The 14,635-nt window shown below is 47.6% G+C and overlaps 1 protein-coding gene across 4 annotated transcripts in view; it reads right to left on the reverse strand.

The window, feature by feature from the left end:
• Nucleotides 1–3,602: 3,602 nt before the first annotated feature.
• The window catches only part of CTDSPL (CTD small phosphatase like), a 122,162-nt gene continuing 111,129 nt past the window's right edge, over nucleotides 3,603–14,635 (reverse strand). For 3 of the 4 annotated variants that reach the window (XM_054481962.2, XM_063662035.1, XM_063662036.1), the window contains 3 exons: nucleotides 12,187–12,372; nucleotides 7,195–7,316; nucleotides 3,603–6,237 (listed from right to left, as the gene is read on the reverse strand). In XM_054481962.2, coding sequence (XP_054337937.1) covers nucleotides 6,171–6,237; nucleotides 7,195–7,316; nucleotides 12,187–12,372 — 375 coding nt within the window. In that variant the 3' untranslated portion in view covers nucleotides 3,603–6,170. Of the gene's footprint in view, nucleotides 7,317–12,186; nucleotides 12,373–14,635 lie in introns of all 4 variants that reach the window. The other variant, XM_054481963.1, reaches the window with a different exon arrangement.

Consider the following 14,635-nt stretch of genomic DNA (forward strand, 5'->3'; position numbering starts at 1 on the left):
GGGATCTTTGGTTAGTGTCTGTGTGCCAGCTGGACTGAGAGTCACTGTGGGTGGGGCCTTGCTCTTATCCACCTGTGTCTAGAACGCTGCCCGGCGCACTGCAGTTGCTTAATGAAATGTTTGCTGACATGTTTCTGTGGCCTGCGCCTGACCCAGTGTGTGTGTGTGTGTGTGTGTGTGTGTGTGTGTGTGTGTGTGTGTGTGTGTGTGTGTGTGTGTGTGTGTGTGTGTGTGTGTGTGTGTGTGTGTGTGTGTGTGTGTGTGTGTGTGTGTGTGTGTGTGTGTCTGGACCCTTTACTGGGCTCAGTCCTCGTCTGAGAAGCTGAGGGGCTGACCCCTCTCCACTTTGGTTGTGGGCCAGATACCCCAGCTGGCACAATCCAGTGTCAGCAACTTAGTGGGGGGCATGAGAACTTCTCCAAGGCCCCAACCCTCAGAATTGTCTGGGTCTCTGCAAACCAGAAGATGTCACCTGGACAGAACTGCCCTGTCCAGAACCACCTACTCTGTAATCTGTGATCCCAGGCCCAGGAGAGATGGCAGTCTGGCCTTAGAGCCTGGCCTGGGGCCAAGATGAGCAGCACTGCCTTCAGTCTGGCCTGGACAGCCTCCGGCTCATGGCTGTCACACCCCAGGCACACAGAGGGGAAACTGAGGCCCAGGGCAGGCTCACAGGCAGCCAGGCACTGCAAGAATGGGAGGGTGGGATGCCTAGCCTTCCCCTCCCTCCTCCCCCTAGCAGGAAAGGGGTCCCACCACCCCACCCCCATCCCCACCTCCACCCCTCTTCAAGGGGGCCTGCTAGGAGTCAAAAGGGCCCTAGGCAGAGTTTGCCTTGCTAGCAAAGCCCCGCCGTCTTCCTGCCCCAGCCCCCCTTCATCTACCACCCCCTCACTCAGCAAGTTTCCAGGGCTTGGGGCCTACTTTGTTCTTGCCTGGCTTATCTCCAAGGCCCAGCCCGCTCCATGTCAATATTGACCCAGGTGAAGGAGTGGCCCCAAGATAAGTCCAGGCTCCTCCCCTGTTTCTCTGGGCTCAGGCATCCTATCCCAGGCTTCATTCCCCAGGCCTTCTCTAGTCTCTCCCAGGCAGGTGCAGAATGTTGCCTCTCGTGGTGGAGTCCAGGCTCTGTGAGGAGCGTCCCTCCCTGAGGGCAGACAGGGATGGGGAGTGAGGACTGCTGACTCAGGTCCTGGAACCCACTCCTGGAGATGCCCTGGCTCCTCGCGCTGGAGGGGAGCAGCCATGGGCCTGCATGTGTCCCCACATCTGGTGGTCCCACCCTGGGCTGCAGGATGTGGAAGGAGCCATGGCAATGGTCACCGGAGCTTGCATAGGCTGGAAGTGACTCCTCCCGAGGACACCACAGGAACAGCTGGGTGAGAGGACAGACCAAACACCAACCCTGGGCCCCTGCAAAGAGGTGTCACTGCCTTGCCCACTGTGGTCCTGCCCAGCAGCACGCCCACCCATTAGGACCCAGCTTGGGTCAGGAAAGCCCTGGCCTGTTGGAGGGGTGGTGGTGCAAGGCTGGGGTCCGTGCCTCGTGGGCAGTGACCCTTCCAATGTGCAGTGGGGGGCTCCACTCTGCTCCCCACCTGTGTGAAAGCAGGTGCTGTCAGCCAGGCAGGGGTCTTATCAGGCCTCCCTCCTCATCCCTGCCTTGGGAAAGGCTCCTAGTGCCCAGGTGGGCTTTTCTCTGTACTTTTCTGGGTTTTCCAACTTTTTAAGAATGAACATGTATATGGCTGATCTTTCAGGTAAAGCAACACGTCATTTTCCCCAAAGCTCTGGCCACAGCTCCTTTGCCACACCTGGGCGTCAGGCCTGGGACAATTTCAGAGGACTTGCCTTTCCTCTGTAGTCAGTCAGAGGAGGGGATCTCAGCCCTGGCTGCCCTTTCCAGTCATCTTGGCACTTAAAAACATGACACAGGTCTCCATCTGCAGAGATTGGAAATGGTCTGGGGTGGACTTTGAGACCCCTCAGGTAATTCTACCGTACAGCTGCAGCCAGAGCTGAGAATCACTGCAACAGGAGAGGGAGCTGTAATGGAGGTTTGGGGTGGAATGCTCTGGGGCCATGTCCTCCTCCCGATGGCCTCTGTTCTCAGAGGTCAGGCTGGTGGCCATGCCAGTTGATGGCTCTGGGCCTTGAACAGTCTTCTGACCCATGGCCAGCCCTGGCACAGGAGATTTATTGTGCAAGCATCCAGGTTACTCCACAACTCGGCCACAAGCCCTCAATGCACTCCTTACCCATAAGCTCAACAGAATGTTCGTCAGCTGATGTGCCACTGTTCCCAGGCTGGCTTTTCCCAGCCACTCCTTCCCACCCTCCTGGGCTTCCTGCCCATTCCTTGGTCCTGTAATACACACAGATGATATGTGCTCAAACTAGAAAACACGGAAAGGCATATCTCAGCATGTCCAAGGCCCAAATAAGTGCCCTCTTGACACCCCGTGTGTCCTTCCCACCTATTTCGGGGACCAGTGGACACTCATGAGGATACCTCAGCCTCAGGCACTGCCACAATTCTCAGCCTTTTATCTGTTTGCCTGTATGCAAAGGTGTGAAGCAGTGGGGTACAGGGTTGATGCCAGAGAAAGTGAGAGAGGGACAGAGAGGGCTGGGGAGCAGAATGAAGGACACAGCCTAGGAGTCTGGAACCAGGGGAGGAAGCTGCAGTGACTTCTCTCTGGCTGGCCAGCTGCTCCACTGTGATGACAAAGAACCTAGGGGCACAGCACAGGCTTAGCTGTGGGGTATTTGGGGTTTTGTCTCTGGGTAAATATTAGGTCTCCTGGGCTGACACACATACTGTGTCCTGAGTTATTTGGGATGAATATACGTGCCTGGTAGAATCCTGTATCTTGTGATGGAGGAGACTGCAGAGCTTTGTCTCACTGGCCTGTTTTCTCATCCACAAAATGGGGATAAGACTTACCTTATGAAATTGACACTGGTGCTATCTGAATCAGATATCATTATAAAGAGAAAGAGTCCTGAGAGTGGCGAAGCCATGTCCAAGTCCCTGCCAGGAGTCTCTAGCAGAGGAGGAGTCGCTGCCTCTCTCACCTGCATGTACAGAGGGACTGGGTTCAGGGCACTGGCGACAGAATGTCTCACTGTGAGAAACTGCCTGGGACATCCTGACTCCTCTTCCGACTCCTTGCCATGCTTCATCGGGCAATCATCTTGGCCACTGTGCCCATGGGTATGGGTATGGGTTTAGGCACCACATATAATGCCTGTGGCTCTTATGGAATGGGAAGCCCCAGTTCTCTCAGGCTGCATTTTCCAGCCTGCTGGGAGGGCTGGAATCTTTGTGGGAGAAGAGTGAGCCATACTGCTTCCGGAGGGAGGAAGCCAGGGGGCTGAACGCAGTCACCCTTGGAGTGACAGGCAATTTGGGTGGGATGGACGAGCTAGAAAATCAGTCTGTGGCTCCTGGAGTGCTGCAGCCCCATTCCCATCCACCCCTGTTCCCCAGAAGTGGGGATACCAGGAGACCCAAGGTGATGGCATAAGGCTGCGCAGGAGGAGGGGAAGGGAGGGAGGAGAGGCGCTGCTGGTAGAAAAGTAGTCCATCCACAAAAGGGTGCAGTTTCACATGTTTATTTTTGGCAGGAAGGAAATCATTGCAAACCTTTTGATTGACAATACTCGCCCCTGGAAACGTGCACATTCTGCATGTAGCATTTCCCAAGTAATGCTGGATTGTTTATCACATTCAAATGTCCAACAGAAATCCATGACTACCCAGACACCAGCATCTCCACTACCCGGGGTGGGGGAGGGTGTGTCAGTCTGCAGAGAAGCTCCTGGGAGAATGGAACAGGAACAGACATGATCAAATTTACAGTACAGTAGGAACAGAGGCAGCCAGCCAATTTTGCACAGTTAACTGCAAGTACATCAAACCATTCACTCATCTCGAACCCTGGCATGCCAACTGTCCAGCACAGCACCTTTAAAAGCAGAGGCACAAACGTAGGATTGTTTGACCATAGGGCTGTGTGGTTCTGGATTTTTTATTAGAAAGCCATCTTTAAAAATACAGGGTTGTAAAATGTTGCCAGGTTACAGATTTACAGGTTGTTTTTTTTTTTAACACCAAAAGTTCAAATGCTGCAACCATGACAAGTCAGCATCATTAGGGCATCCTCGTGTCCCCAGAGACATCTCGTCAAAATTGCACCACGTCAAAGGAGCTTCCTCACCATCAACTGTGGCAGGTGGCATTCCTTTTTCAGTATGCAAATGCATTATTTACAAACAGCTAATGCATGGAACCACAGACCAACACGTAGGATTCCAGAACAAATGGAAGACAGAGCATTAACAACATTGGGAGTGCCTGTGCACTTCCACTGGAGGCCTGGCCAGAGAAGTCATAACATCATAGTGGGCTGGAGTCCACAAACCCAAGGTGTCCTGTCCCAGAGCTCAATGTCAAAAATACTTCTCCAGAAGACTACATTTAAACCTGGTACAGAAAGGAGCACGGAAACTCAGGAGGTCAGGGTTCTCTTTTGGCTAAAGAGTTGGGGGGTATTTTGGTAACATGGGAAGTATATGGCACAGAGAAGTGGCTAACAGGTTTCATTAGGTTTCAAAGCCCACAATTTAATACATGGTAATAATTAAAAACAATACCCGTATTTACCTTAAAAAACATAAACCCCAAACATTCGTCTCATTTCTTGGCCTTATGTTAGAATTCTATTGCTTCATTTACATGTAGATGATTAAAAATATAGATATAGATATAGATATTTTGATTATGTACATAAAGCGGATTCAAGGGTTAAAATAAAAACAGAATTTTGGAGTGTGGTCAAATAAGGGGCACAGATTCCAGAACCCTCAGAGGGCCTGCTGGCCCTCTCCAGACATTCTGTATCCGTGGTGCAGGAGCTGGGCCCGTCCCTAACAGCTCCGCACTGGCTTAGTGCAGTGGTGCTCACAGTTTCAGGAACTACTAGGTGAAGTGTCTGGCTCAAGTCTGCCAAGTGTCTTCACTCCATCCTCAGAAGTGGAGCACTATTCCTAGGTTCGATTCCCCTGAAATATTTTACGATTTCCATCCTCTTTGCCCGCTCTTCCAAATAAGGCCCTGTGATGCCAACGAAGGGGGCATGGTTGAGGGTCTAAGGCTCTCATTAGGGCCTAATTCTGTGTGGATATCAACACATGACAGACACTTGACTGCAACATTCAAGACATTTAAGGCAGTGGGTTCATTTAATGACTACTTTTCCAAATAAAGATTTGTGGCATGGGCAGTTCTACCATGTAACTGTCATTATCTGTGGTAATATCTAGCAAGGGGCTGTTCTATTTGAATTGGCATGTGGATTACTGGTTTGGAACACTCAGAATGCTGGGAGACCTGTTTACCCCCTGAATACTTACTTCCCTTCTGAATATTCACACAGCAGTCCACAGACCAAAGTGCTGTTGGGAGGACGTAATTGGCAGCTGGCTTCATTACTTTGTGAATGAAAGCAAAACAAAGATATTTTACTTTGACCCCCGATTTCCAGTCTTGTTAATGCCAGTCACTCCCACCAGAATGCTGGCTGAAGACCAACCCACAGAGGACTAAGGCAATGGTGCCAACATGAAAGGGTTCTTTTTAATTGTTTTTAAGAGCAATACTTTATAGACTGTCTTGTTGTCAAACAAGGAACATGGCACTGCTTAAACACCAAACTGGGAAAGGCTGCAAAGAGAGCCTGGGCTCTCCCTGCGGGAGCTCTTCCTCTCCCTGGTTTGGGGCAATGAGTCCCACATCTAGACAGGCTTCCCCAACCCTTGGCTCAGAAATAGGCTGTGCTTCAAAGGAGAAGACCAAGAGATGGACTTGGGCCACGTCAGCTTGGTGGCTGGTTGAGGCCACAGGTTCTCAAGAGAGAACAGTCAGCTTATTTATCAAACAGGATCTGATACTGACTGCAGTTTAAAATCCATGCTACACCTAAGTGGTGCTGTGGCCCTTTTGCCTTTGTACCCTTCAGTGGCCAATGCCAGGAAGGGGTTACAGGTGGTGGAGGCTGCAATGGGGTGGGACACCTCTGTTTCTGACCCTGTCCGAGTTTGTAGCTTAGCAGTGAGCACATTCTGAGCATAGGCACAGTGGCAAAGAACAGTGTAACAGCCGCTGGTCAATTCCATTTGGTGGCAGCGCGGTAGCAGCAAGGAAAATTCCCAAACAGCTCCATGTGTATCCAGCTTTTGGAAAGGAAAGATTTAAAAATCAATAAACAGATTTCTTTTATATCCAAGGGTTTTAGGGTTTCTTGTAACTGCTCTACCCCAAACAATAACAACAAAAACACAAATGTATGGCAGTAGTGTGAGAGCAGAAGTGACAGGATGCCACTTTTCAAGGAGAAAATGTGACCTCAAGACAAACTTGTCACCATCAGAAATAATAATATAAAATAATCTATTGTTTCCTAAAGTGTTGAGCCACACAATTGCAGATACATTCCAAACTGGGTCAAAAATGAGTGGAGACAATGACATAGTCATGAAATCCTCCTATCAGGAGCCTGACCCTGCAGCATGCCACAGGTTGTCAGAGCAGTCACACCTGTTGGGGGACAGGCTCCTGTGACTCACTCCCCTCCCTCAGCACCCACCGCCACACACACATACGCTACCAGGTTCTAGAAAATTGTCATGTTCATCTTCTTATAGTATCTAAGACAATAAAAGACTAAAAGATGTCTGGAAATATGTTGTGTAGAAAAATTAACTCTCGGCTTAAAATAACATTCAAAAGGCACTTCATCCTGTAGGAAAGAGATTCTGAGTTGGGTCAGCTGCTCCGAGCTGGGATAGAAGGGGACAGGTGGTCTGCTTGGAGGGGAGGACAGTTGAAAGGAAGTCTGATAGAGATCAAGCTTTTTTTTTTTTTCTATTTTTTTCTTTTTTGGTATGTTTTAAGAAAAGCAAATCCAGTAAAATGCATGTCCCTTTATGAAATTTCTTAAAAGAGTTCTTTTAAAATAGTTGTTTCTGTTCTTAAAAAAACAAAACAGTTAGGCATGGCCACATTCACCCTGTGGCCTGGAGCACAGAGTATCCTCACTTTCAGCTCCCAGGGAGCTGAGGACAGGCAGGTCCCCTGAGGCCAGAGGTTCCAGGGTGCACAGGCGGGAGGCAGGCAGAGGCCAGGGCTACCTATTGCAGAGTCTGTGCAGCATGCTGTACACGTCGTCCTCCCGGCTCAGGCCCTCAAAGAAGGGGATGAGGTCCAGCAGCTCCGTGTCCGTCATGTCATCGAACCAGGACTGCACAGGCACCTGGAAGACAGTGCATGGAGGAGGCAGCAGGACTGCATCTAGCACTGGGGGCTGCTCCTAACCTAACTGGGTACCCAGACTTTGAGCACTTTCTTTAGTAAGGACGACTGGTGTCATCATCGTTATCATCATGATTTTGTTTGTTCCCTTGTTCAAATCGAGGCCAATCCAAAGCTAAATGGCTTGGGAGATGGCTCAGGGAGGCAAAGTTAAATGTACCCAGTTTGTGTGCATTTGCCTGTTTTGTTTTCCTGCCACAGAAAAGGTGGCCAGAGCATAGAATGTATGAGAACTAGCCTTGCTACTTGCCAACTTCCAAAAGCTCTTTCTACTGCACAAGATCGGCTCCTTGCACCTCAGAGCACTTGGAGCCAGAGCTTACAAGCCAACCACTGACAGCGCGGAGCTCACATCCAGGACACAGGAAGGCTTCCACTTAGGGTCATTGTGCAATATTACATCACAAAGAGAAGTGGTAAATTTCCTCCCTTGCTTAACAGTGATCAGTTAAAAGTAAAAGTCTAAAATTGTAGAACATTCTGAAGCTATGGGGAAAGACAAGATTTTCCCTTAGTTTTAGGCAGAGGAGTGGGGAGGGGTGGTAGCCAGGGGTACAAAGGGAGATTTATAAACAAATTTGAATAAACCAAACATGTTTAAAAGTAACATTTTAGCCCTTTTACAAATCTAAAGATAGCTTAGAAACACAGACATTTATTACGTAATTTTGAAAAATAAAGTAAGAACTAATAAAGAAATGACTACGCCTAGGGGATGGGGAGAAAGTGGAGGAGAGGGCAGAAATGAACACACTTCTCTATCTTTATTTATAGTTTTGATGTCAGAACCATGTAAATGTGTTATATAATTAAAATACAATTAAACCATTAAGAAAAAAAGCAATAAAAGTGAATCTAAGTGTATATAAAATTGGTGACACAACCACACAATTACTTCAAGTGATTTGTGTGTGTGTGTGTGTGTGTGTGTGTGTGTGTGTGTATGTGTGAGACAGCGTCACACTCTGTCGCCCAGGCTGGAGTGCAGTGGCAATCATAGCTCTGCAGCCTTGACCTCCTGGGCTCAAGTGATCTTTCCACCTCAGCCTCCGAAGTAGCTGGGACTATAGGCATGTGACACCACGCTTGGCTAATTTTTTTTTTTTTTTTTTTGAGATGGAGTTTTGCTCTTGTTGCCCAGGCTGGAGTACAAAGGTGCGATCTTGGCTCACTGCAACCTCCACCTCCTGGGTTCTCCTGCCTCAGCCTCCTGAGTAGCTGTGATTACAGGCACCTGCCGCCATGCCCCGCTAGTTTTTGTATTTTAGTAGAGACAGGGTTTCACCACGTTTGTCAGGCTGGTCTTGAACTCCTGACCTCAGGTGATCCACCCACCTCGGCCTCCCAAAGTGCTAGGATTACAGGCATGAGCCACCACTCCAGCCTTTTTTTTTTTTTTAGTAGCGACGGGATCTCGCTTTGTTGTCCAGGCTGGTTTCAAACTCCTGAGCTCAAGCAATCCTCCCTCCTCAGCCTCCCAAAGTGCTGGGATTACAGGCAGCCAGGTAAGCCACGAAGCCTGGCATTCAAGTATTTTAAAACATGGTGTTATAACTGTACATCTCTCTAAAAATTCCTAAACTGCATACAGTTGTCTTATTATTAGCCATAATTTAGTACCACTACTGAAATTATTAAACATATACTACAGATCAAATATATAATTATGTTAATATCTTTAGAAATCAAGAGTTGCAGCATAAGAGAAAGGGATACAAAAACAAAACAAAGAAGCAAAGAAGTTACATAAAAACAACGTTGAATTGGAAAAACCAGTATGAACTTATGATTTAGTTTTCTTTCTAAAAATATGTCATTTTTAGCTCTGCCCTGTAGTATTGGCTAGAAGTAAAGTATATCCCATTAGCAATGAAAATCCACCTTTTAAACTGTGGTCTCTAAATACCACTTCCACTAATAGGGACCAGGCACCATACAAAAATGGCTGGTTCCAAGGCTGAGGCAAGAAATGTTCATCATGAGCCTGGAACATCTTGTTGTTTAAGAAAGCAAGGAAGCTACAGGTTGAGCATCCCTAATCTGAAAAATCTGAGTCCTGAAATGCCTCAAAATCCAAAATTTTTTGAGCAATGGTACCACAAGTGGAAAATTCTACACTTGACCTCATGTGCCAGGTGGTAGTGAAAATGCAGGCACATGATACATGGTTTATTTAGTGTCCCCAAATTATAAAAAATATTGTATAAAATTACCTTTAGGCTATGTGTATAAGCTGTACATAAAACAGAAATGAATTTCATGTTTAGACTTGGTTCCATCCTCAAGATATCCAATTATGTATATGCAAATATTCCAAAATCCTAAAAAATCCCAAATCCAAGACACTTCTGGTACCAAGGATTTTAGCTAAAGAATATTCAACCTATATCAGAGACTTGTTATTAGTGTCCATGGCCAAAGGTGAAAATTAGAGCATGCAAAAGAATAATAAATGGACTGAAACTACAACAAATCCATGAGTTCATAATGATACTAAAAAAAATTATTGGCTACTTTTGAGGCCACTAGAACACCAACTCATTAGTCTGAAAATAGAAATTGCCATTTTGCAATTCCTCATGAAATAGTGGGTGTAGACAATGATCACCAACAACTGCTAAAATTATGAGGTGAGAGGTTCATGGGGGAATTTTATAATAGATGGATCAGGCTAACACCACCTGAACCCAATGATCAATTTTAAATCTTTAAAAGTGGGCTAACCTGATATTTTATGCCTCCTTGATATGATATCTTCATAAGCATATAATACCTATGATGCATTATTTTTTTCTTCTTTTTTTTGAGATAGGGTCTTGCTCTGTCACTCAGGCTGAAGTGCAGTGGCATGAACATGGCTCACTGCAGCCTCAACCTCCTGGGCTCAAGAGATCCTCCCACCTCAGTCTCCCAAGTAGCTAGAACGACAGTGGAACCACAGGTGTATGCCACCCCATCCAGCTAATTTTTTTTTTTTTTTTAAGAGATGGGATCTTGCCATGTTGCCCAGGCTGGTCTCAAACTCCTGGGCTCAAGTGATCACCTGCCTTGGCCTCCCAAAGTGCTGGGATTATAGGTGTGAGCCATTGCATCTGGCCTCTATGATATATTCTTGCAAAAAAAATAAAAAATTGAATCTAATCAAGCAGTAGAGCTCTAATTACTTGTTTAGAGGATATAAGGTGGCTATAAAAACATATTAAACATCGTCACAAGGCAGCAGCTGGACAAATCCAGAATGTAGGAGATTTCTACAAGACAAAACACCAGGGCTTCTTCAACAAATAAATGGCATAAAAGAGAAAAGGGGAGGAAAGGGAGACGTGTTAAGATTGCAAAAGAATGAAGAGACATAGTAACCAAAGCAATGCATGGATCTCTTTGGATCCCTATTGAAATACTCCAAATGCACAACACTTTGAGATGATAGGGACAATGTGAACACAGTCTGGATATTAGACAATGTAAGAAACTGTTACTTTGTCAGATCTGACCATGACTTGTGATTATATTAAAAAGTAATCCTTATCTGTTAGAGACACGTTACCAAATATATTATGTTGAATTTGATTTACTCAGTAAAATGAACATATTTACATAGAAATACATTTGGAGTATTTATTCAAATAATGATTCCACACTAGCCAAATAAATTGAGTTTGAATTTTTTTTTGGTTATAAGCGGGACTGCAGAGTTCTGGATTCAAGGAAAGGACTTTGCAGGCTTTTGTAGAATCTGAGAAGTCTGTGCTTGAGAGGAAGCATCCTCTCCAGGGAAAAATGCCTGGTCTAGGGGCCTGATGTGGCAGTGACTGAGGGGTCAGCAGTCACCAGAGGCCCTGGTTGGCCTCTCTTCCCTGGAAGTGTCAGGCAGCAGGCAGGAAGGCAGTCCTTCTTGCCCTGAGAGTTGTGCTGCACCCAGTGAGTAGGCACCGACAGCTGCCATGGTCCAGGGAGCTTTATGTAGGAAATGTTCCCAATGGGTGCTTTTTAGACATCATGATGAGGCAGCAAAGCTTGGCAGTCTTATTTGAAGACCTTACTGAGTGTTTTATTCATATTTTTTTCTTTTGAGACGGAGTCTCCCTCGGTCGTCAGGCTGGATTGAAGTGGCGGGATCTCAGCTCACTGCAACCTCCGCCTCCCAGGTTCAAGTGATTGCCCTGCCTCAGCCTCCCAAGCAGCCGAGACTACAGGTGCGTGCCACCACGCCCGACTAATTTTTTGTTTTTAGTAGAGACAGGGTTTTACCATGTTGGCCAGGATGGTCTCGATCTCCTGACCTTGTGATCTGTCTGCCTCGGCCTCCCAAAGGGCTGGGATTACAGGCGTGAGCCACCACGCCCAGCCTATTCATTCTTAAGAAATACTTCTGTTAAAGAGAGCAACCAGGCCTCCTTAGTCTACAGGGGTCATGAAGTCCTAGGCAGTAGCTGGCTCCAGGAGGTTACTGCCAACAGAACCCTTGTCAATTACAATACTAAAAATGTTGATAATACGATATATGCTTATAGAGCATTTACCAGTCTCAAGCACTATTCTAAGTGCTTTTTGTATATTGCCACACTGCAACCTCCAATGATCCCATGAGATCAGCATTCCTATAATTCCCATTTGACAGATGAGGCAACCAAGGCTCAGTGAGGTTAAATAACTTGGTCAATGACATGCAACTGCTAAATGGCAGAGCTGGGATTTCATTAGGAAAAGGCCCAGAGACCTTCTTGTGTAGGTGCTCAAAAGTGGTACCTGCCTGGCAAGACAGAGGGCTCAGATGGAGCACAACATTTTCTTTCTTTGGGGCCACTTACTGCATTCTCAGGATGGAAGATGTATGAGGCAGGGGAATTGTCAACAATGATCACTTTGCTCAGCTCCCGCCCAAGGCGACTCAGGTCCTTCACGTAGTTCCCACGATGAAAAACACATGATTCTCTGAAGAGTCGGGCCCGGAACACACCCCAGCGGTCTAGGAGGTCAGCCACAGGGTCTGCATACTGGAAAAGAGGTGTCACAATGAAGGCTGGGTGTTTAAAAGAGCCCCCCAAACCCTGACCTACAGCAGCAAGATCCAGAGTACGTTTTTTAAAAAGGGATTTAATAATTAGATGTGTTTTAGGATCCTGGTTATTTTCCTCTCTGTGTACATAAGATGGCACTGGATTCTTCCATTTCTCTCACACCCAACCATCAGAAATTGTCAGTTTTATCTCCAAAAATAGCCTGACTCCATTTGCATCTCTCTATTTATATTGCCACCACCCTTAGCCCGGGCCTCAAATCTCTGGCCTGGGATGGCTGTGTGAGCCTCGTGAAAAACCTGTCTTTCCCACGGGGCCTCCTTTCTAGCCCATTCACCTAGAAGCTGTCAGAGTGGCCACTGGAAAACATATGTGCCATCATGTCACTCCTCTGCTGAAAATTCCACTGTCTACACACTGCACTTGGAGTAAGGCCCACGTTCCTCACTGCCGCGTCCCACATGGCACAGCTGAATGATCTCCATCTGGAGCCCCTGGAGCCACACTGGCTTTGAGCATGGTCAGGACCTTTGTACCAGTGTTCTCTCTGCATGCGTTCTCTCCCCAGCTCTTTGCAGAACATCTGTCTCCTGGTTTTTCAGGTCTTGACTTCCTCTCCCATCCATCTAGAGCCACATCTATCTTCCTTTCTGGGTTGTTTCCCTCACAGAGTGGAGCACTATCTGGAATTGCTTGATTTCCTCTCTCCTTGTCAGGGCCCAGGCCTGAAACATCCCCACCACCACATCCCTAGCACCTCCCAGAGTATCTACCACGAGAGGGGCTCAGTAAACATGAATTTCACCACTGAATGAATGAGCTGGCTCCAATGTGTCTTGAATGGCATGACACTGCCCCCTAGAGGTCCTCTGGGCACTTGGGCCAGACCAGCCCCTGAGTGACAGGATGGTGCCCAGCTGTCCACTCCCATGGATGCCCATCCACTTCCTTGAAGCCCAGGAGCTGGATGGGAGTTTGAGCCCAGCTCACAGTTGCGGATCATCCTGCCTGGCCCTCTCTCACGACCTAGGAAATTTCCCCCAAAGCAGGCTTGGAGAAAGAAATAAAGGGGTTTCTGAAAGAAAATCCTCATAACTGAAGATACCTAAAAGAGTGGGCCATATTGAGTGGCTGGGCCTGGAAGAAACAGGAGCAGTTGCCAAGCCTGACACGAGGCCAGGCCCCTGCACCAAGACCAAGTAAGGGGTACAACCAGGCATCAGGGGGACCCAGTGACTCTGCCAGGGAGGCAGAGAGCACCTGTGGCTGGTGGCGCTGGGAAGGCCAGTAGTGGAGTGCAGAGCAAGTGCCAGCACAGCTGTGGGATGTGGGCTGCAAAGCTGCAAGCAGCAGCTATGATTCCATGGGAACATCCTCTCCTCTCCAAGGACATCCTGTAGGAGGCAGAGTCCAGAAGCAGCTGTGTTTCCTACTGGCCAAGGGAGGTGAGAGCTCAGGGCACTACAGTCATCTGCTGGTGAGGCTAGCCAGGGGCCACGTGGGTGGGCTGTAGGCAACTGAGTGCAGATCAGGGGTATCCCATCTTTCGGCTTCCCTGGGCCACATTGGAAGAAGAATTGTCTTGGGCCACACATAAAATACACTACCACTAACAATAGCTGATGAGCTTTTAAAAAAATCTCCTAATGTTTTAAGAAAGTTTACGAATTTGTGTTGGGCCACATCTAAAGCTGTCCTGGGCTGCAAGCGCCCTGTGGGTCACAGGCTGGACAAGCTTGCTCTAAATGGAAAAAGATGATCCATTTCCTCATAATCATGAACACTTGTGGTAGCACCTATCTTTCAAGAGTGTCTGAGTCTGAGGCCTCCAGGCCTTAGAGGATGAATGTGAAGAATGTAAGCTTCACAAGGGCAGGGACTTTGTCTCTTTTTTTCTTTGCTATATCCCCAGTATTTAGTACTGTGCCTGGTACATAATAGGTACTAAGTAAATATTTGCTGGGTGAATGAAGGAAGGAATGACAATGAAGCAGATACTGAAAGGCTACGACAGTCAGCTTGAGGTTCCTGCGGGCTCCTGGGCAGCAGGCAAGGAGGTCCACTGCACCACTACTGCTAGCTGGAAGCCGAGTCCAGAGCCAAGAACAGGGGCATGACCACCCATCAGCAGGACATGTACCTCAGGGAGGAAAGAGGGTGGAAGGCTGCACTTGGAAGCTGATTCGGCTCAGCTAGGCTGGAGTAGCAGCAAGAGAAGGGTTGAGGAGACAGATGGCAG

Source organism: Pongo pygmaeus, chromosome 2, assembly GCF_028885625.2.
Source record: "Pongo pygmaeus isolate AG05252 chromosome 2, NHGRI_mPonPyg2-v2.0_pri, whole genome shotgun sequence".
In the NCBI taxonomy this organism is placed as follows: Eukaryota; Metazoa; Chordata; class Mammalia; order Primates; family Hominidae; genus Pongo; species Pongo pygmaeus.